The 21326-nt window shown below is 40.4% G+C and overlaps 1 protein-coding gene across 1 annotated transcript; it reads right to left on the bottom strand.

Annotated features, from left to right (window-relative positions):
• Window positions 1–3576: 3576 nt before the first annotated feature.
• On the bottom strand, window positions 3577–17635 carry BAALC (BAALC binder of MAP3K1 and KLF4). Its single transcript, XM_032223207.1, has 3 exons — window positions 17464–17635; window positions 6682–6854; window positions 3577–3690 (listed from the first exon to the last, which is right to left on the bottom strand). The coding sequence occupies exons 1-3, from the start codon at window positions 17633–17635 to the stop codon at window positions 3577–3579; spliced, it is 459 nt and encodes a 152-aa protein (XP_032079098.1).
• Between the last annotated feature and the right edge of the window lie 3691 nt (window positions 17636–21326).

Genomic DNA, 21326 nt, shown 5'->3' with positions numbered 1-21326 from the left:
AGATGATGGAAGTTTGTATTCCAGTATATCCAGAAGGCTGAATCAAAGTGATGTAACTCTTAATATTAAATAAAACAATAATTTGATCATTTCTTCACCAGATGATGACACCACCCTTATAGAGCTATGTAAAATCAGGAATCTGGTAGCACCTTTGCTGACTAACAAATTTTACTTAAAAGGCGTAGGTTTTGGGGATTGCAGATCAGTTCATAAAATGTATAGAATTGCTAGCCAAGCATCTCTCAACTGTGGTAACTTGAAGATGTTTGAACTTCAACTCCCAGAATTTCGCAGCCATCATGCTGAGTAATTCTGTGAACTGAAGTCAGCATCTTTTAAGTCTACAGGACAAGACGTATGTAGGATTTAAATTTGGGTGATGTGAGGGAAAGGGGGGGATCAATGTATCGGTCTAGACATTCAGAAGCAGCTTCATTTCAGATTTATAGCATAGGCTTTATGTATGAATTTCCCATGTGTGCATAAACCTTAATTATGCAAGATTTTTGACCAACAGAGAATCTGTATGCATATATCCAGCAATAGGCACGCAAGCATTTAAATGCCCCAATGGAAAGGGCAGACATAAGAGTATTGAGTAGGTTAATATTGCGGTTATGGAGTGCACAATTGCAATCTCTCTCTCTTATGTTCAGTTAATTTTGGAGGCCTCCGCAGAGGGTAGTACGTCATTTGTTCTGGAATTCAATGTCTGATAAATAGGTTGCTAAATTTAATGAGACCTAAGAGGCTTACCTGTGAACAGATTACAGTCTAGGTTAGCAGATAGGGGGTGATCTATAGAAAACCAAACACTCAGAAGCAACTGAGACTTATTCCTAGGAAAATGAAAATAATTAATGCATGCTGAGTGCAAGCTCTATTGAAGCATCATGACTCCTTTCTAATTAGGTATATTACACACACATACACACACCATTTGAATTAAAGCCTGGGTGTACATACTTAAGTAATGCCAAGAATGATTCAAAGGTTATTTTCACTTATGCAATCCTGCAGTGCTATAATTAAGACTAAAAACTGAATATAGAGCTCAAACACTGGATTTCTGTATCAAGCAATTTCTTTTAATAGTACACATTTTTCTAGTTACATTTCCAAAAGGTCTCTCTTCGGTGCTAATTAAGGTTCTCATTCAATACATTGATAATTGTTGAACTTTGATTCTCTTCAGTAATCTGGTCACTTAAATTTGTTTACTGATTTATATTTTATTAAATTATAGATTAGACATCCACTTGGAAAATTTACCCCTGCTTTAAAACAGCTCTGCTTCTCCATTGAAATTAGATACTCGAATATATAGTATATACAATTTTTTTCTCTTTTGAAAAGACACAATCAAGAGATCATTTCCCCACCCCTCCCCTCTATTTGAAGCTCTTATTAAGTGTACAGTACGTTAAAAAGGATTTTTACCACAAGATGAGTGTTTAAACACTTGGGGAAGTGTATATTATGCAAATGTGAAATATGGAAATTCATGAAAAAATATGCACTTCCCTCACATGGTCACATGTAATTTCATCCTAAAACTTACTTTTTCCTGCTGTGACCATCAAAAATATCTTTTATCACAGTGTTTCCCAATCTTGGCAACTTGAAGATGTCTGGACTTCAAGTCCCAGAATTCCCCAGTCAGCGAATGCTTGAAGTCTGGACATCTTCAAGTTGCCAAGGTTGAGAAATGCTGTTCTATCACTATTAAGCATTTTGAACTTTACATCAGTTGCCCTTCAAGTGAAATCAAAACTATCTTTTTATATTGTCATATTTAGTCATTTTTTAAAATTTATTTTAAATCCTATATGGCAGGGGTCCCCAATTCCCAGGCTGCAGACTGGCACCAGAACTGGCATGCCAGAAACCAAGCTGCGCAAACAAACGAAGCCCCATCCACGGGATGCAAGCAGCACACAAAACAATGCCACTACTATATGGCACTCAACGTTCTTTTTGAATTGTGTAGCCTTACAAAAACAATAAATAAACAATGCATTTGGCATAATTTTACTATTTTATAGCAGCATGATTTTCAGCAGGAATAAATGGAGAGGCCAATGTGAAACTCAAGACCTTCAGTCAGGCTTTATGTTATCAAAATAGTATCAAAGCTGAGCTTAGATCAGGGGTGAAATGCTATTGGTTTGGACTGGTTTACCTGAACCGGTAGTAAAAATGCTGCCGGTTCAGGCGAACTGGTATTTCCAACAATCAGCTGTGACACGCGATTTATATCAGCTAGAAAGCAGGATTTCCTACTTTCTAGCTAATCTAAATCATGTGGCACAGCGCATTCCCCCCCCTCACTGTTCACTTACTTTTGCAGGTGCGCTCGGTGATAAGCTCCGCCCACCCATGCGCATGCACGCTCACATTGCTACCAACTAGTAGCAAAGATAAGTTGATTTCACCCCTTTGATGAAATTTTCCACATTATCAATGCAGAGACCACCTCCTTTCGGAACCATAGAAAAATGGTTAGAAAATCAGAAAATGTTGGGGGACACAGGTTATTTCAACTTTGAATATAATTTATAGTTTGTTGCAATTCTTCTTTTTCATACTAGGGAACTTTGTGAGAATTATTCTTGAGAAAGAATCACTTTTGGTTTTAGACAGCTGCCTATGAGACTGACAGTTGAATTAGGCCTGTCCTGTGTGGCACATTGTGTGGCCCACACACCACATTGTGGCACATTGGCAGAGGGAATTGACCTTCCCCCAAAATGAGCAAGTACCATTAACTATTATAGCACAACAACCCAGTGCAAACTTCCTATATGGCCAAACAGGTTACTGCATTGTTTTACACCTGTCACAGTTATTTACAGTGACACAAGTTTGAGCCATCTGTTTTAGGTAGCAGCAAGTTATCTGTAATAGTACTGTAGCACTCTCTTGTGGTACCTCAGCACATTAATGACAGGATCACTCAGGGTGCTATTTTGCACACAGCGATTGCTGTGATCACCTTTTGGTTTCAGATGATATACATTTAATATTAAACTGAAATTAATCTAGATGATAACTGTGCACCATCAGAAGTGCTGAAGAGCCAGGCCAGGATCATCCTGGGAAAAGAGTCTACACTACCTTGATGGCACACAATGAATGAATGAATCAATCAATACCTGATTGTATGAATGAACAGCTTTCATGCCCCTAAAAAATTATGTTGCACGTAGCCCTAATTTCTGAGAAGTTTTTCTAGCGCCCCTGGATCATTTGATTTACATTTTTCTTCCTAGGAAATTAACTTAAGTTACCATGAGTTAGTTACTTAGCTAGTGGCAAAGTAAAAATCAGACCAGTTACTTCCTAATTGATGGCCAAGCTCATCAAGTACAGGAAAGAAAAAGTATTCAAGCTTCCAGTGCTGACAGAACTGCAGAGCTAATGAAGTCGACCATTTTTCCAAAGGCACTCAGCATGAATTGTCTGCCACATTCAGCATAATGTCAACGTTGAAATTCCAGATCCCTGCATTATGCAGTCAGGTAAAGTGCAGCAAGATATTACAGAATTCATTCACCGATTTTCAGTGCTTCTTTAATTGATACCATTCTTTGCGACTCTTCTGTTGCTATTTATTTGTTTGTATTTGTCTGTTTTGGCAGTGTTACTACTAACTTCTTTTGTGGCTCTTTTCTTGTCCCATTTAGCCTGTTGGAAAAGGAGTTTATAAAATATAATTTATGCTTAGAATATATTCTGTAGATGTACCATATTTTTGGAGTATAAGATGCACCTTTTCCACCCAAAAAAGAGGGTGAAAATCTGACTGTGTCTTATACACTGAATACATCATTTTTGCCCTATCGAAACTCTGCCCCCTTTGCAAAAAGGAACATGCAGAGGATTTGGGAGGCTTGCAAAGTGCTCCTGGGGGCTGGGGAGGGCAAAAATGAACAAAAAATGGGATGTTTTTGCTAGTTTTTGCCCCAGCCCCCAGGAGCACTCTAGAAGCCTCCCAAAGCTCTGCATGCCCCCCTTTTTTTGCAAAAAAACAGGCCATTTTTTCTTGTTTTTTGTCCTCCTCCCAGCCCCCAGGAGCACTCTACAAGCCTCCCAAAGCTCTTCGTGCCTTTTTTTTTTTTTTTTGCAAAAAATGAGGCGTGCAGAGTACAAAAACTTTTTTTAAATTTGCCTGTTCAAAATCATGGTGCGTCTTATACTCCGGTGAGTCTTATAGTCCGAAAAATATGGGTAACTCTTAAACAGAGAAATAGGATTGGAGAACAGTTTTTAAAAAGTGACTGATTAAATAGTATTCCTAACAGCATTGGAACTTGAATGATCCCTAGGTTCTAGTCTAAATTAGGTATCATAACCTATTAATATAATTATTTCAATTCAAAATTTGCAAAAATAAAACAAACTGACAATTTTCTGAGTGGGCATGGGAGAATAAAAGCTATGAAAGATATGGAGCTTTTTAGTTCAGAAAACAATCACAGAATGTAAAGAGTTACCAGGGACCTCGAATATCATCTCGTCTAGACCAGTGCAGCACTGCTACAGGTAGTCCTCAACTTACAACCACAATTGAGCCCAAAATTTTTGTTGCTAAGTGAGACATTTGTTAAATGAATTTTGCCCCATTTTGCGACCTTTCTTGCCACAGTTGCTAAGTTATTACTGCAGTATTACCACACTGCAGTTATTACATTTAGTAATGTAACACAGTTGTTAATTGAATCTGGCTTTCTCGTTGACTTTGGTTGTCAGAAGGTCGCTGAAGATGATCACATAACCCCAGGACACTTGCAACCATCATAACTATGAGTCAGTCGCTAAGCATCTGAATTTCGCTCATGTGATGATAGAGATGCTGCAATGCTCATAAATGTGAAAAATTGTTGTAAGTCACTTTTTTCAGTGCCGTTGTAACTTTGAATCATCACTAAGTGAATTGTTGTAAGTTGAGGACTACCTATACATCATACTTCAGAGATGACTAATTGGGCTTTTAAAATTATCTTTAAAGTCACTTCCTCACAAGCCAATTGGCTTCAAAGCAGTTGAAATTAGATCTCAAGACATCTTATTCATGGAACTGTTACTATTAGAACATATTCCTTGATGTCTAACTGAGATCTACTTACGTATTATTATGTAAATAACCTATTATTTCTTGCTTTGTCTTCTCAAACAGCTCTGAAGAATTCCTCAGAGGGACACGATAATCCCTCAGAGAGTAGTATAGTAAGAATATAGTAGAAGGCAATTATCATGTCTTTTCACAGCCTTTTTTCTGCAGACTAAACACATTCAATGGCTTCAAGCATTCCTCCTATCATTTTCTTTCCAGCCTTCTTAACATCTTGATTGCTCTCAATAAATAACTGTACAAGATGGTAAAAGAGGAATCAATACTTATAAATGGAAATAGTTTATGGGGAGAATAAATAACATTCTCCCCACCCCTTTCTTCAATAATGTCAAAGATACACTGCATAAGAAAATGGAATGGCTCAGCATTTCATCACACTATATTCTCGATCTGCCTGAAAACTATGTGTGACAAGGCTTTGTGTTTTCTGAAGAAAACAACAGAGGTTTTATACAAATTAATTCTAACTGAATCTGGCTATAATCATGGGGGAAATTAACCTTTTGCCTCAGTGGTGAAATTCATTTTTTTTACTACCAGTTCTGTGGACGTGGCTTGGTGGATGTGGCTTGGTGGGCATGGCAGGGGAAGGATACTGCAAAATCCCCATTCTCTTCCCACTCCTGGGGGAAGGATATTGCAAAATCTCCATTCCCACTCTACTCCAGGGGAAGGATACTGCAAAATCCTCATTCTCTCCCACTCCTGGGGAAAGGATATTGCAAAATCTCCATTCCCACCCCACTTTGGGGCCAGCCAGACGTGGTATTTGCCGGTTCTCTGGACTACTCAAAATTTCTGCTACCAGTTCTCCAGAACCTGTCAGAACCTGCTGAATTTCACCCCTGCTTTGCCTCCTTCAACCTGAGAAGATCTGAACATAAAGGATAATTGTGCCAATAGAGAGGATGGGGAATGCCTAGCTGAATACTTTTTTTCCTTATAACTGCAGAAATACTGTAGAGCTTACTTGCATTTGAATAAAAGCCCTTCTGCAGGATTGTTCTGTAGCACCTGAGAATTGACTCTTGGTGTTACACTATCGCCTGTTTCAGGGAGCTAAATCTATTTTTTCTCTACACCAGTTGATTGGCAGCTGCAATAAATGACTATAAATTTTGTAAATGACTATAGCTCTAAGACTTTGCTGTATGTATTGGTGCCAATTTTTGGTACCACTGGCAGAAATTTTTTCTTCACTCTGCCTCCCGACTCCTGGCCTCAAGCCAGCCATCAATCTCTTCTCATCCTTGACTTCCTGCTCTTAAAAGGTTTGGGATCCTGTTCCTGGATCTTGTGTTTTGCCATCTGTGCTATTCAAAACTTGTCTTCTCTACTCCCTCAATCCAGTTGCTATAGCAACATGAAACCACATCACAAAGTACCTAATGGCAAAATTGTTTTACCTTTAGAATTCACAAGGGTTTTTAAACACAGTAGTGGAATAACAGTGAGGGTGGTCAGGAAGCCTTTGAATTGGGTTTAGGTTTTTGCACAAATTAATATTTTGCCACATAAACAGAATGTAATCCTACACTCACCTCTGAGGTTTTAAAGCTATTTTGTGGCTTCTGGGCTCCATTTCCAGTGGTGTGAGTTGACAGTTTTGTACACTGTGTAGCACAATGAGCTCTTTTTTCAGGAATAGCCATGGCACCTGAAATTGAAGATTTTGCCATGCAGGTCTGGGTTGATTTGCTGTCCTCCAAAATTCCTGAAAACACAAAATTGCAGAGTGAAAGCCAAAATATTTTGTTATTCGTTTGCATGTGGTATTTTTCAGCTGAAAAGAAAATAGACAAAATTATTCTGTTTTATAAAAGGATGTTTTGTCCATGATAAAATTAACATAAGATACATTACATTACATTTACATATTCTTATACCTCTTCCCCACCTTAATATGTATGTAGACACCAAGCGTTTGCATAGATATTTGCCTATTGTCTTTTAGCAAATGATAAGAATTGACTTAGCCACGTGAGATAGCAATAGCAATTGCACTTGGACTTATACATCACTTTACGGTGCTTTACAGCCCTCTCTAAGCGGTTTACAGAGTCAGCATATTGCCCCTCAACAATTTGGGTCCTCATTTTACATACCTCGGAAGGATGGAAGGCTGAGTCAAATTCTAGGATATTTGTAAAAACAAAACAAAAACTTGTGATCCAAAACCTGGAATGGTGAGCACTTTACACAGCAACAGAAATAAGCTTCCCCTCGTCTTTGGAACAGAAGGATAGTTTCCTGGTAGAAAACTATTCTCCACTGGCATCAGACACGTTTATAGCAGTGAAGGTAGATTTTTTAAATCTCTGAGAGGAAACACTGAGGCCATTCCGTACTCCCTGGAAATAGGAGCAATTCATACAGAAGACAGTGGCCTTTTCAATATGTATATATATACATGCCATCCATGCTCCCAACACTGTTGAAGGGCTTGGAAAGAGTAGAGGCAAAACAATACAAGGTCATCCTTGACTTACAACCACAACCAAAAATTTCCATTGTCAAGCAAGGCAGTTCTTAAGTGAGTTTGCCCCATATTCTGACCTTTTTTTGCCACCGTTATTAAGTGAATTGCTGCAGTTGTTAAGTGAATTGTGTGGCCATTAAGTGAATCTGGCTTCCCACATTGACTTTACTTTTCAGAATCCAGTTTGGTGGTTTAGAAATGGTGATCCCATGAGCCTGAAACAGCGCAACTGTCATAAATACATGCCAGTTGCCCAGCCTAAATTCTGATCACGTGATCATGGGAATGCTGCAACAGTCATAAGTGTGAAAACTGGTCGTAAGTCACTTTTTTCAGTGCCCATAGTAACTTCAAACAGTCACCATTCAAACCAAATGACCTGGGTACTTGAGAGACCGCCTGCTGCCAATTACCTCCATTAGACCGATTAGATCCCACAGATTAGGCCTCCTCCGAATTCCATCCGCCGGCCAGTGTTGACTGGCGACTACCCGGAGGAGAGCCTTCTCTGTGGCTGCTCCGACCCTCTGGAATGAACTCCCTGTGGAGATTCGAACCCTCACCACCCTCCAGGCCTTCCGCACAGCCCTTAAAACCTGGCTGTTCCGACAGGCCTGGGGCTAAAGAGCTGTTGCCCCCGTCTCGAATGGTATGACTGTTGTGTGTTTTAAATTATGCATTGTTATGCTTTGTTTTTTAAACTTTTTGTCTGTATCCCCCTTCCCTGGTTTGAGTTGTGAGCCGCCCTGAGTCCCCTTCGGGGGAAAAAGGCGGCATATAAATACAATAAACTGAACTGAACTGAACTCAAATGAATGATGGTAAGTCAAGGACTACCTGAACTGTTATTTAAAAGAAAAGAATAGAACAATTCGTAAAAACGACAAGTTGAGACAAAAGACTTTGTCCCCGTCACATGTGGGTTTCTATCGGTATATTATTGCCGGTTTGGTGCATATACAATTCATTGCTGTTCACTCAACGGATCCTGAATTTTCATCATTTGGTTCCTGAATTATATGCCTTCCATTTTCGTTCCACCTTAGCCCCTTTTGTTCCCCTGCCTCTAGCTCTTGATCACTACCCTGAGGTTTCTGAAGGACACCAACAATATTTTTTTATTGTAAGCTCCTTTTGTTCCCTGCTTCTTCCTTTTGGTTCCTCTCGACTCCAATCTTTCTCATCAGAACAGTTTTCTAGCTATTCTAACCAGTAGTAGTATTCAGCCAGTTCTCTCTGGTTCAGGTGACCCAGTAGCAGCGGCTGTGGGAGTCTCCGCCCACCCGCCCTGACGTAATGCACGAGCACAGACACACCTGCACTCACATTTGCGAACTGGTAGGGAAAGTAAGTGAATCCCACCGCTGATTCTAACTATAAAATGTATAAAGATGATTTCATGGCCAAATACAGTAACTCAACAATTTAGCAAGAATAAAAAAAAATAATGCTGTGGAAAGACTCAGAATTCATAATAACACACTGGCAGTCAATCAAATGTGGTGGTTAGCAAGAGCCATATCTAGACCCTGCATGGTGCTCAGAGGCCAGGACAATAAGGTATAGAAACTTATGCTTTGTACCAGTGGTGGGTTTCAAGCATTTTTAGAACCTCTTATCTTGGTGTAGCCTGCTTTGTGGGAGTGGCTTGCCAGCCATGTGACTGAGTGGGAGTGGCTTGTTGGCCATGTGACTGGGTGGGAGTGGCTTGCCAGCCTTGGCTGGGTGGGAGTGGCCAACTTGTAAAATGTGGTGAAACTCACTTAACAACGCTCTTGCTTCGCAACCAAAATGTTGGCTCAGAAACTGGCATTTGAAGCACACAAGTCTTAAAGCTGTCAAGTTACAAGATCCTTGCACCCCTAGCCCTTTAGGAAAAAAAAACCCAGGGGTGTTCAAACTTGACGACTTTAAGACTTGTGGACTTCAACTCCCAGAATTCCTCCTCTTGCTCTTCATGTTGATGATGTGTAGACAGCCGGGGGGAGGAAGCTGGAACCAGTTCTAAACGGCACTGTAGATTTGTGGAACCTCTTCTATAGAAGAGGTTAGAACTGGGAGGAACCCACCCCTGCTTTGTACATATCTGAGAATCATGATGACCACATGAAAAATGTAGAGCAATTTTGAGAGTGACTCATGCTGCGTTCTGTGATCAAAGAAATAAGATTGTATAGAAATATTGATGACTGCATGAAGTGCACACAAACTATTATGTTGATTTTTTTTGTTTCATTGCTCAATTTGAGAGACAGAGACAGAGAGACAGAGAGACTGACTGTTTGTGTGATATCTGTGTATTTGTTCTTTAGATTAAAGCAATTGTGTCTGGAACACAAAATTCCAGAGGGACTGTAAAGGCATCACCCCAACTCTTTGCTGCCATCTTATGGTGATCTGGATTACACAGAAGGATTCCCATTATCTCAAGAAAGCAAATTTGCAGTCTTAAGAGTGGTAATAAAAGGTCAAATGATTCTTTATGCACAAAAAAACCCTTATATACACAATTTATCTTGTGGTAATTGCATTAATTTTTTCCTCCTTTCACTATGCTAATTATTGTTTTCTTTTTCTTTCCTTTCTGTATATTAATTAAAGTCAAAAGAGAAAAATGCTAACTGTAGAGAAGAATGAAAGACCTCAGTAACCAAGGTCTGGTCACTATTGTTCATTTTTATCATCTTTGTTGGGTTTGCCAATTGTTTGGGGTCGTGTTTTAATGACAAGCCTAGATAAAGAAATTTTCTACTTAATATATCAATAGGAAGTTATGACACACACAGAATACAAAACTTTATTTGCCGTGTTTCAGACTTGACTGTATACCGTATATGTTTTCACACCTCCTGCATAGACCTTCCGGAAAAATTAAACAAGTCGCTTGGATCTCAGGTTTTGTGGCAGAAAACAGGAAGAAATAATAATGACTTCCGTCACAGATGCTTTTGTTATGTACTGTTTGTCTCCAAACACAGGGAAACAAAGCTATTGCAGATGACAACCCTAAGCTCCAGGAGAGATAGGGGAACAATTTAAAAATATGGCTGTTTAAGCAACAGATAGATAATGGGAATATTGCAAGGCAATATTCTGGGTGCTGCAGGTGAAAACAGGTAGGTAGGCAGTTAGGTTGTGAAAACCACATTTGCCTTAAACTGAAATGGCTCAGCTGAATTAGAAGTGATTTTTATTGATCACTTAAAGTTGTAAATAGCCAGGGTGTACTAGGAGAAAAATTATTAATTTCTGTTATGTGACGTATTTCCGAAATTACTTACGTTCACAACAAAAAGTAAATAACTGGTGCCTGCAATCTTCTGCCATCGTGCCACTTCAGTTATACAAAGCTTCCACAAAGAGATTGCAGAGCAAATGAAAGTTTATACTTGCAAAACATATTCATCAATTAAGGAAAGAAATGGCTACCTTTGTAGAGTTTGCCTATTGCCAATGAATCTCCAGGTACAACCTAGTTACTTGCTGTAAGTCAACAGAAGTACACTTTAGACAGGAATATAGATAAAGAATCATATGCTGCAAAGCAAATATGCTGAGGATAAAATACTAGAAGCAAGAAAGCGCTTAGTGCAAACTAGAAACTAGCAGTACTCCAGAACAAAAATAGCAAATCAAAAGGAAAGAAGTGATTACTAGCACTGTTTGGGAGATGACGGAGCTAAAATGCATTATTACAATGGAGCGGATAAATCGGCTTGTTATCATGTGGTTTTATTGCAACAAAAAGATGCACTCTACAATCTTATGTCATTTATCTAGCCTAATTTATAGCTCTGTTCTAATAGAAACCCAACAAGACGCCTCAGGGAAAATAATCAGCATCCACCAAAGGCCATTTGTTAGTGGTACCCATTTCATTTTCCATCTGAAAATAACATAGGAAATAAAAGCCACCTGAATAATTGGCTCATTGAAAGAAAATCTCTCAAAAACCATACAGGAGCAGCCTTTGAAATGACTCCCAGGGGACAGCTGAAAGGAAAGATCCAATTTTCAATAAATAATCCCAAGGTCACAAGAAAAAAAGAGAGAAAAATCAAGATGATTAGAATCAAGGCTCTGTTTTCTTCAAGGGATTCAAAGCATATTTAGAATCCGATCATTATAAAAAATACTCTAGGTGCCATTAAAACTTAATTATAGTAGGAAGCTCTGCTGGTAACAAGTACTTGGTGTGCCTTCTCTTTTCTGCTTGGGTTTAAGACAATTTTCACATCTTTCACGTGTTTTGACTTGTTTTCCTCCAGCCCTTCCTCTGCTGGCTGTTATCCTCAACTCCATCCTGGTGAAAAGCCGCACTGCTGTATCTAGCTAGTTTCCTTTTTATGTGATTTCTCTCCTCTTCTTGGTGGATATGTTGCATAGTGAGAACAGGCCTAGCATTCCTCTCGTTATTTTTTTTTAGAATGCATTGCGTGGTGTAGAATCCTTGGGCAAAAAAAAAAAAAGATACTGGCAGGTGGAAGTCAGAGTTTCACTACCGTGTTTCCCTGAAAATAAGACAGGGTCTTATTTTCTTTTGACCTCTGAAATAAGCACTTGGCCTTATTTTCGGTGAGGTCTTATTATTTTTGAGATGCAGGAGGCAGCGAGTGTGGTCACCTCATGGCTGCTGCTGTGTTGCAATATTTTCAGGGAGGGCGATTGGGCTTATTATCCAGAGAGGTCTTATTTTCGTGGAAACAGGGTAGGTATTCCAACAGTTTTAAGAGCAAATGGGGTCTGGACTATCATTGGACAGCTATAAAACTGGTTGAATAATCATCCCAACAAAGATATGTCACTAGCTCTGGGTCAGGTTGAAGCAAGTGTCAAATAGAGATACCATTTTAGGCCCTCTGCTGTTCACCATATTTATAAAGGATATAGATGAGGGGGTTAGAAAATATTATCAAATTTGCACGAGTATAGAGGACAGTATATTGACCAGAAACTAATAAGCTATATTTCAACTAAGATAAATATATACTGATCTTTGGATAGGAAAAGAAAATCAAAGATATGAGTATAGGATGGGGAGGAACCATGCTGGGTACCTAGAAAAAGCATCTGGGTATTTTAGTGGATAACAAACTGTTAGCCAACAATGATACAACAGCAAAAAAAAAAAAAAAAGGAAAATGCAATCTTAGCCTCCATCAACAGCAGTGTCAAGAAAAACCATTAATCCTTTCCATCCTGCATCTAAAATATTGCTCAGACCTCACCTATAATATTGTGTCCACTTCTGTGCACCAAATTTTAGGAAGGATGTTGATAAACTGGAAGGTATCCAAAGAAGAACAACCTGGAAAGAAAAATTTATGAGGAACAGTTGAAGCTGTTGGATATATTTAGCTTGGAAAAGACTGGAGAGACAGGGTAGCTGTCTTCAAGAAGATAAGGCACAATTCTTCAAAGATGTTTCAGAAAAGAAAAAAAAATGGCTTAAATGACAAGGAAGGAAATTTCAACTGGGTATCAGGAAAACACTAATGGTAAGAGCTGTTTTCCCCAAAAAATTTTCCTTGAGAAAGGGTGTACTCTTCTTTGCTGGAGATGTTTACCTATCCAATAGGGGATGACACACCGATGAATTTCTGGTACATTCTGTTATTCACCAGTTCAAATTGCTTTGGGCGATTTTGAGCTGGAGAATAAGTTCCATGGAATATCTAAGAAAGCAAGCCAATAATATATAATTATCATCCTGTACGCTGTTAAATATGTGCATTACGGACAGCAAAGTGATAATATTTCTAGATATCTCAGCAAATTACTACCCACCAAAAAGGAAAAGCAATGTTGACCATAATCAGGAAGATTATAGTATGAATGTTTGCAGCCTATTAAATATGATTTCATCTGCCCCTTTGTGCATTTTTCATTTTATCAGGCTAAGTTAAGATAAAGTCAATATTACTTTTTGCAAGTGATAGCAAAAGCAGACAGGATATGTTATTGATTGTTCAGGATATTCAGACCACCCTTTATATTCTGTCCTCTGGAACAAGAAAAAGTGTTTTTCCAAGCCAGGCAGAACACTAGTTTAATCTAGAGTCTAGGCCAGGGGTGTCAAACTCAAGGCCCAGGGGCCAGATCCAGCCCACCGGGTACTTAGATCTGGTCCACATGGCTGCCCTGGAAACAGCGAAGGAGCAACCCGCAATACTTCTGTCAGCGAAAACGGGCTCCTGAGCTCCGTTTTTGGCTGCCACAGCCTCCTGCAATCCCTTGCCAGAGTGCAGCCCTCCCAAGCTCCATTTTCACTGGCGGAAGGTTGCAGAGGGCTGTGGCAACCAAAAACACAGCTCAGAAGCCTGGCAAAGCACTCGGGCCATCACAGGCGCCCCCGATAGGAATGACATCGAGCTGGCCACACCCAACCTGGCCACGCCCCCCTGAGGTCAAACACAACCCTGATGCGTCCCTCAGCGAAATTGAGTTTGATACCCCTGTTCTAGACTGACAACCAATAATGGTAAAGAAAGAACATTATTTGATATATACAGCAACATTGTGCATCATTATGACAAGCTCGCAAAAGACACATCCATCCACAAAAAGAAAAAAAAATCAAATTCTACTTTTATCTGTATTAAATTTTTAAACTTCCATTTTAGATCCACGGAAAAGGATTAATATAGAGATATTAGTTGGAAAACCAAACAACTTGAGATTATGCTTTGAAAGGACCGAATAAAAATGTTTCCTACAAAGGATCCCTTTTCTGATTAGGGCAGATTGATACATATTTCCCCCTAGCCTATCTGCAGTAGAGGGGGAAAATACAATCCTATCTCTGGTATTAAGGTCAGAAAGACCCAAACTAGCTTTACAAAGGTGGTATCATGGACTAAGCCAAATGAATAAAATGTTTTTCAAGCAGGTCAATAGATCATATAAAACATTCTTCCAATGTGTCAGATCTGATCACAGCTCAGCAGTAATCCTCAATGCATAAGCAAGAAACAACAACTGGGGAACAAAGAGAATGAAGCCAAAAGAAATATCTAAAGCTGTTCAGATGTGTTTATCTGTGCTTATCTGGTTCTTTTTTGTACAAATGAATTTTCACATGAACAATCAGACTGTTTTTATGGAAGCATTTGTCACAAAACAGTCAAATGTGGAAAGTCAGCCATATTATTTTGTGCTGCACAATTCAGTGGGACAGTTTTTGGCATGGGGTGAAAAATCTTAAATAAGGATTTATAATGGACTTTCAAACTTATTTCAGTTTCTTACAGGAGTCATCTAACAACTTCCAAAATTCTGGACACTTTTACAACATAAGTGGCACTTTGGAACCCAAATCAAACATCCAACTTAACATTTATCTTACAATATTATGAACACTTAGGGTCTTGGATAGTTTTTTTAAAGTATTGTTAAGGAACACTTTTTATTTTGAACAAATTGTTAGTCTTTTTTATTATCTTTGTTCTCATGGTACATATATGCTTTCTCAATCAAAACACTTTTGCCACTCTACCATATTTCATGCCCTATGAAAATATTAATATTTTCTACATTACACAGCTGTTTGATAAAATATATATTTATATTCTGAAAGATGTCCTTGTATCTTTATATAAGCAGTGACAATACTTTTAAGAATATGAAAACAGGACATCTTGAACCTCCAGAAAATTGTTTCTCTGGTGAAGATTTAATAATATTCAGAATTATGCTTTAAAAAATCTTATGTGGGTAGTCCTCAACTTACAACCATAATTGGACCTGACAATTACGGTACATTTTTTGCAACAGTTTTTAAGTAAACCCATTATTTGCCCTGTGACATTTTCACTGGAAGCCAGAAGTATATCTTAGTTTTGAGCAAAAACAACATCATGTGATCATAGGATGCTGCACACAGCTATAAAAGTGTGCTGGTTGCCAGATGCCCAAAATACAGTCACATGACTGGCAGGGGGGGGGGTGACAATTGGAATTTCAGACCCAGGTCATAAATATATTTTGGGTATTGTAACTTCAGACAGTCACTAAGTGATCTGTCATAAGTTGAGGACTATCTATAGATGACATAAAAGTTTTTTAAAAAGCACTACAAGGAAAATCACAAGTATGGGCTCTTTTTGAAGGCAAGATACTCTTTGGGGCCAGGCTATCTGTTTCCCATTAGTGAAGTATAAGTATGGGAAATTGTCCTTGCATTGAGCAAGTTTTAATAATATTTCATAGTTTATACTGCATTTTAGTTCACACCAGTAGCGTGGTGGTTCAGCTCTGCTAATCATGACTTGGTATAGGATTTTGTCTTAGACAAACATTTACAGAGTAGAGGTTATTTAGGCACTCATTTGGTTGCCACGATGTAAAAACAATGTTGAGACTTTAGAAAGAGAGCAGAGAAGAGCAACAAAGATGATTAGGGGACAGGAGGCTAAAACATAAAAAACGGTTGCTGAAGTTAGGTATGTCTAGTTTAATGAAAAGAAGGACAAGGGGGTGACATGATACCAGTGCTCCAATATTTGAGGGGCTGCCACAGAGAAGAGGGAGTCAAACTATTCTCCAAAGTACCTGAAGGCAGGACAAGAAGCAGTGGATAGAAACTAATCAAGGAGAGAAGCAACCTGGAACTAAGGAGAAAATTCCTGACAGAACAATTAACCAGTGGAACAACTTGCCTCCAGAAGTTGTAAATGCTCCAACACTGGAAGTTTTAAAGAAGAAATTGAATAACCAATTGTCTGAAATGGTATCGGGTTCCCTGGATAAGCAGGGGGTTGGGATAGAAGACCTCCAAGGTCCCTTCCAACTCTGTTATTCCATTCCGTTCTATTCTATTCTATTCATTTGAAAGTAACCTGAGACAATTACTATTTATATTAGTGGAGGAGATGAGATGATACTATCGTGCACACAGCTTGCATCTTAAGGGTTTCAAACAGATGAATGATTTTATTCCCAATTCTCAAGGTCCCCTGTGACAGGGATAGAGAGACAGAAACATAAAGGCTAGATGTTCCCAAGCTATTTAACGTATCATAAGGTAAGCTGTGGCTATGTTAATATCATTCGCAATCTAGTCAACCGTATTTTATCTTAGAATGTTTCTCAACCTGGGGAATTTTAAGATGTGTGGACTTCACCTCCCAAAACTCTCCAGTCAGCATTGCCGTCTGGAAAATTGGGGGAGTTAAAGTCCACACATCTTAAAATTGCCAAGGTTGAGAAATACTGGCCTAGAATTAAAATCCAACTGGCAAATGTGCAATGAATTTATAGCTGCATCACAAGAAGCCCTCAAATTACACCAAGTAAATTATGGCTAAATTAACCCCAGGCAAGCATCTGCGGCCAAGGAAGGCTGCCACCAGTTCTCCCCACCCCCCCCACCCCTTCTTTCTGGAACCAGAGTCCCTGCTGTCAATGAGACAGCTTGGAAAGTAGCATCCCAAAGAGGGAAACTCCGCTTCCTTGCCTAAATTGCTACCCAGGCAGCAGAATCAGGACTTTTCTTATGTAAGCAATGGGAAGGTACTAAGGCAGGGGCCTCCAAACTTGGCCGCTTTAAGACTTGTGGACTTCAACTCCCAGAATTCCCCAGCCGGGGAATTCTGGGAGTTGAAGTCCACAAGTCTTAAAGCGGCCAAGTTTGTGAGACCCCTAAGGCCACGCCAGCGTTGATGCACAGCAAGGCGGCTATTTTCGCAGCCGGCCCGCCGCTCCTTCCGATTAGGACCCGATTCCGGCTCGGAGGCTCAGACGGAGGGAAGGGGGAGGCGGCGGAGTCCGAGCATCCTCTCCGCCGGGCAGCCAGCCGCAGTGGCGGCGGAAGGACGGCCCTCTACCCCGCGTTTTCCCGACTCACCGGGGCTCTTCAGGCCGGCCTCGGCGTCGCCGCTCTCCGGGGCGGCGGCGGGCAACGGCTGCTGCTGAGGCTCGGCGTCCGTGTTGGTCAGCCAGGTGGACTCGGTCTCCCTGGTCCAGCTCTCGTAGTAGCGCGGCTCGATGGCATCGGCGCGGCTCCCGCCGCAGCCCATCCCGGCCGCAGTAGCCGGCGCTCCCTTTCGCCTTCGGCTCCTTCCGCCGAAGATCCTCTGGCTGCCCGGCGAGCCTGGATGCGTCTGCCTTGTCCCCCTGGCGCCCTCCCTCTTCCTCTGCCCCGGCGCTCACGGGCTCCCCTCGTTTCGCCTTCCCCGCCTCTGCTCCTGCTCGCTGGCGGAGGATGGGGAATCGCCGCCTCAGCGGTGGCTGGAGGAAGCCCCTCTTGGTCGGGGGAAGGGCTCCTGTTGTTGTTGTTCTCCTCCTCCTCCTTTCTCCCTAACCTCCACTTCCTCCTCTTTTCTTCTTCTTCCTCCTTCTTTCTTCACTTTGTTCCCCTCCTCCTTTGTCTCTCTCTCCTCTCCCCTTCTTCTTTCTTCCTTATCTTTCTTCTTCTTTCTCTCCTCCCCTCTCCCTTTCTCCCTCTTCTCCTATCTTCTTCTCCTCCTCCTCCTTTCTCCCTACCCTCCTTTCTTCTTCTTCCTCCTTCTTTCTTCACTTTACTTTCTTCACCCACCTCCTTTGTCCCTCTCCCTTCTTCTTTCTTTGTCCCCCCTCCTCCTCTCCCTTTCTTCTTTCTTCCTCATCTTTCCCTCCTCCCCTTCTGCTTTCTCCCTCTCTTCGTCCTCCTCCTCCTCTTCTTCTTTCTTCTTCTCCTCCTCCTCCTCCTTTCTCCCTATACTCCTCCTCTCTTCTTCTTCCTTCTTTCTTCACTTTGTCCCCTCCTCCTTTGTCTCTTTCCTCTCCCTTTCTTCTTTCTTCCTTGTCTTTCTTCTTCTTTCCCTCCTCCCCTTCTCCTTTCTCCCTCTCCTCCTCCTCCTCTTCTTTCTTTTTCTCCTTCTCCCCTCCTCCTTTCTCCCTACCCTCCTCCTCCTCTCTTCTTCCTCCTTCTTCACTTTGTCCCCCACCTCCTTTGTCCCTCTCCCTTCTTCTTTCTTTGTCTTTCTTCTTTCCTTCCTCCCATCATCTTTTCTCCCTCTCCTCCTCCTCTTCTTCTTTCTTCTTCTACTTCTCCTCCTCCTCCTTTCTCCCTACCTTCCTCCTCCTCTCTTCTTTCTCCTTCTTTCTTCACATTGTCACCCATCTCCTTTGTTCCTCTCCCTTCTTCTTTCTTCATCTTTCTTCTTCTTTCCTTCCTCCCCTCCTCCTTTCTCCCTCTCCTCCTTTCTCCCTCTCCTCCACCTCTTTTTCTTTCTTCCTCCTCCTCCTCCTTTCTCCCTACCCTCTTCCTACTCTTTCTTCTTTCTTCTTTTTTCAATTTGTCCCCCTCCTCCTTTCTCTCTCTCCTCCTCTCCCCTTCTTTCTTCCTCATTTTTCTTCTTCTTTCCCTCCTCCTTTTTCCCTCCCCTACTCCTCCTCCTCTTCCTCCTCCTCCCCCATTTTTTCCTTTTTCCTCTTAGAATAGAATAGAATTCTATTTAGAATTTATTGGCCAAGTGTGATTGGCCACACAAGGAATTTGTCTTTGGTGCATATGCTCTCAGGGCGCATAAAGAAAAATAAAATAGAATACATTCATCAAGAATCATAAAATACAACACTTAGTGATAGTCTCTTTCTTCTCCCCCCCCCCCACCCCAATACTCAACAGTTTAACATAATCTGCTCCTCAAAGTTTCTTAGCCACGAATTAAAGAATTAAAATGAACAGTTTTGTGCCAGGGGGAAGGAAGAAATCTCAAGGGCAACTTTGAAATGTCTCTTTTTCCCTGTTGACTATTTGTATGTTGGATATTTAAACAATATATCATTGTTGTTGTTTTTTTAAAAAAAGGTTAATTTCTTTTATCCATTGTGAGATAAATGTGGGCTATCTTCTAAGGAAGTAAGGAAAATGAGCTGGATCCACTGGCCTCATGCTTTGATGTTCTGCAGCCACAAGATGGCACTATAACAGCTATTTCATTTTTATTTTTATTTTTATTTACTTTTTGCCAATGACTGCACAAGATGTGAAAATCTGAGCACTTACCCCCATACATAGCAATGCTGTATTGGCCCTAACTGCTGCTGTATAATGATTAAAGTGTTGGATTAGAACGGGGAAAACCCAGGTTCAAATCTATCCTCAGCCCTTGAATAATTTTGGACCAGTCGTTCTTCTTAGGCCTATTTGCTTTATAGAACGTTATGAAGAAAAAAATGAGAAATTGTATATATGCTTTTCCTGAATTCTTGAAGTAAAGACGGGGTGTACATTTAACAAACATACATTGCAAAATATCATAGCTTCATTTGAGTCTGGGACTTGGTCATTTTCTGGAGCCGTCAATTTTTTAATTATTTCTGCAGCTTTTTATATAATATAATTGAAACACAATTTAAGTACTTTCATTTTCTATATGTTGTTTTTGGCTACTAGGGATTTCTTACCTTATTGATCTTCTTTTTACTGATCATAGCTTATGTGCATAAAGGCTCTGTGGAAAAACACATGGAGTTGGTGAAGTATTTTTGAAAAAAATATTATTATTGATTGCACACTTACTTAAGGTTTACTATTAACAGTTACTCAAAAACTTTGGCCACCTAATGAGAAGGAAGGACTCACTGGAGAAGAGCCTAATGCTGGGAAAGATTGAGGCAGTGGTGGATTTCAAATTTTTTTATAACCTCTTCTGTAGGTGTGGCCTGCTCTGTGGGAGTGGCTTGCAACCATGTGACGGGGTAGGCATGGCCAACTTGTAAAATGTGGTGAAACTCACTTAACAACGCTCTTGCTTAGCAACAAAAATGTTGGCTCAGAAACTCTGGCATTTGAAGCACACAAGTCTTAAAGCTATCAAGTTACAAGACCCTTGCACCCCTAACCCTTTAGAAAAAAAACCCAAGGGTGTTCAAACTTGACAACTTTAAGACTTGTGGACTTCAACTCCCAGAATTCTTCCTCTTGCTCTTCATCTTGATGATGTGCTGACAGGTGAGGTGAGGGAGCTGGAACCAGTTCTAAATGGCACTGTAGTTTTGTGGAATCTCTTCTATAGAAGAGGTTAGAACTGGCAGGAACCCACCCCTGGATTGAAGGCAAAAGAAGAAGGAGATGACAGAGAATGATGTGGCTGGATGGAGTCACTGAAGCAGTCACTGTGAGCTTAAATGGACCCCAGGGGATGGTAGCGGACAGGAAGGCCTGGAGGAATGTTGTCCGTGGGGTCGCAATTGGTCAGACACGACTTCGCAACTAATAACAACAACATTAACAGTTACCAATTTAGTGGAACAGCAAATATAATGGAATTACTTTTTTGCAAATATGCATAGGCAAGTTATAAAATCCTGAAGTGAAGCCATATTGGATGCTCCAAGTTGCTTAAAATTGTTTGAATGGTGATATTGTCAGTGTTGGCTTCATTTCAAACCATAAGAATGTCAATCAGACCAGACTGACTTTGCATACTGTGGTGAAGCAATATCTTCAAGTAGCACATACACTTTGTAGTAGGAAATTCTATGGTTCGTGTGTAAAAACTGCAAAAAAACCTACCTTTATTTATTCTGTTCTAAACATCCTGCCATTCATCTTCATTGATTAACCTTTTTCATTTTGGCTTTCGTTATTCTTTGCAGCATTGCTGTTTTTTGTTTTTTTTTAATCTAAACCAGGAAGCCCCAGATTTTGTAATCTTACTTCATGGCCAAGATTTTTGATTGTCTGGATACTTTTTCCTGTATTTTTCCACTTCAACAGTA

This window comes from Thamnophis elegans, chromosome 8 (assembly GCF_009769535.1).
Source record: "Thamnophis elegans isolate rThaEle1 chromosome 8, rThaEle1.pri, whole genome shotgun sequence".
Lineage (NCBI taxonomy): Eukaryota > Metazoa > Chordata > Lepidosauria > Squamata > Colubridae > Thamnophis > Thamnophis elegans.
The sequence above is the reverse complement of the archived record's forward strand: the minus strand, read 5'-3'. Positions and strand labels throughout refer to the sequence as shown.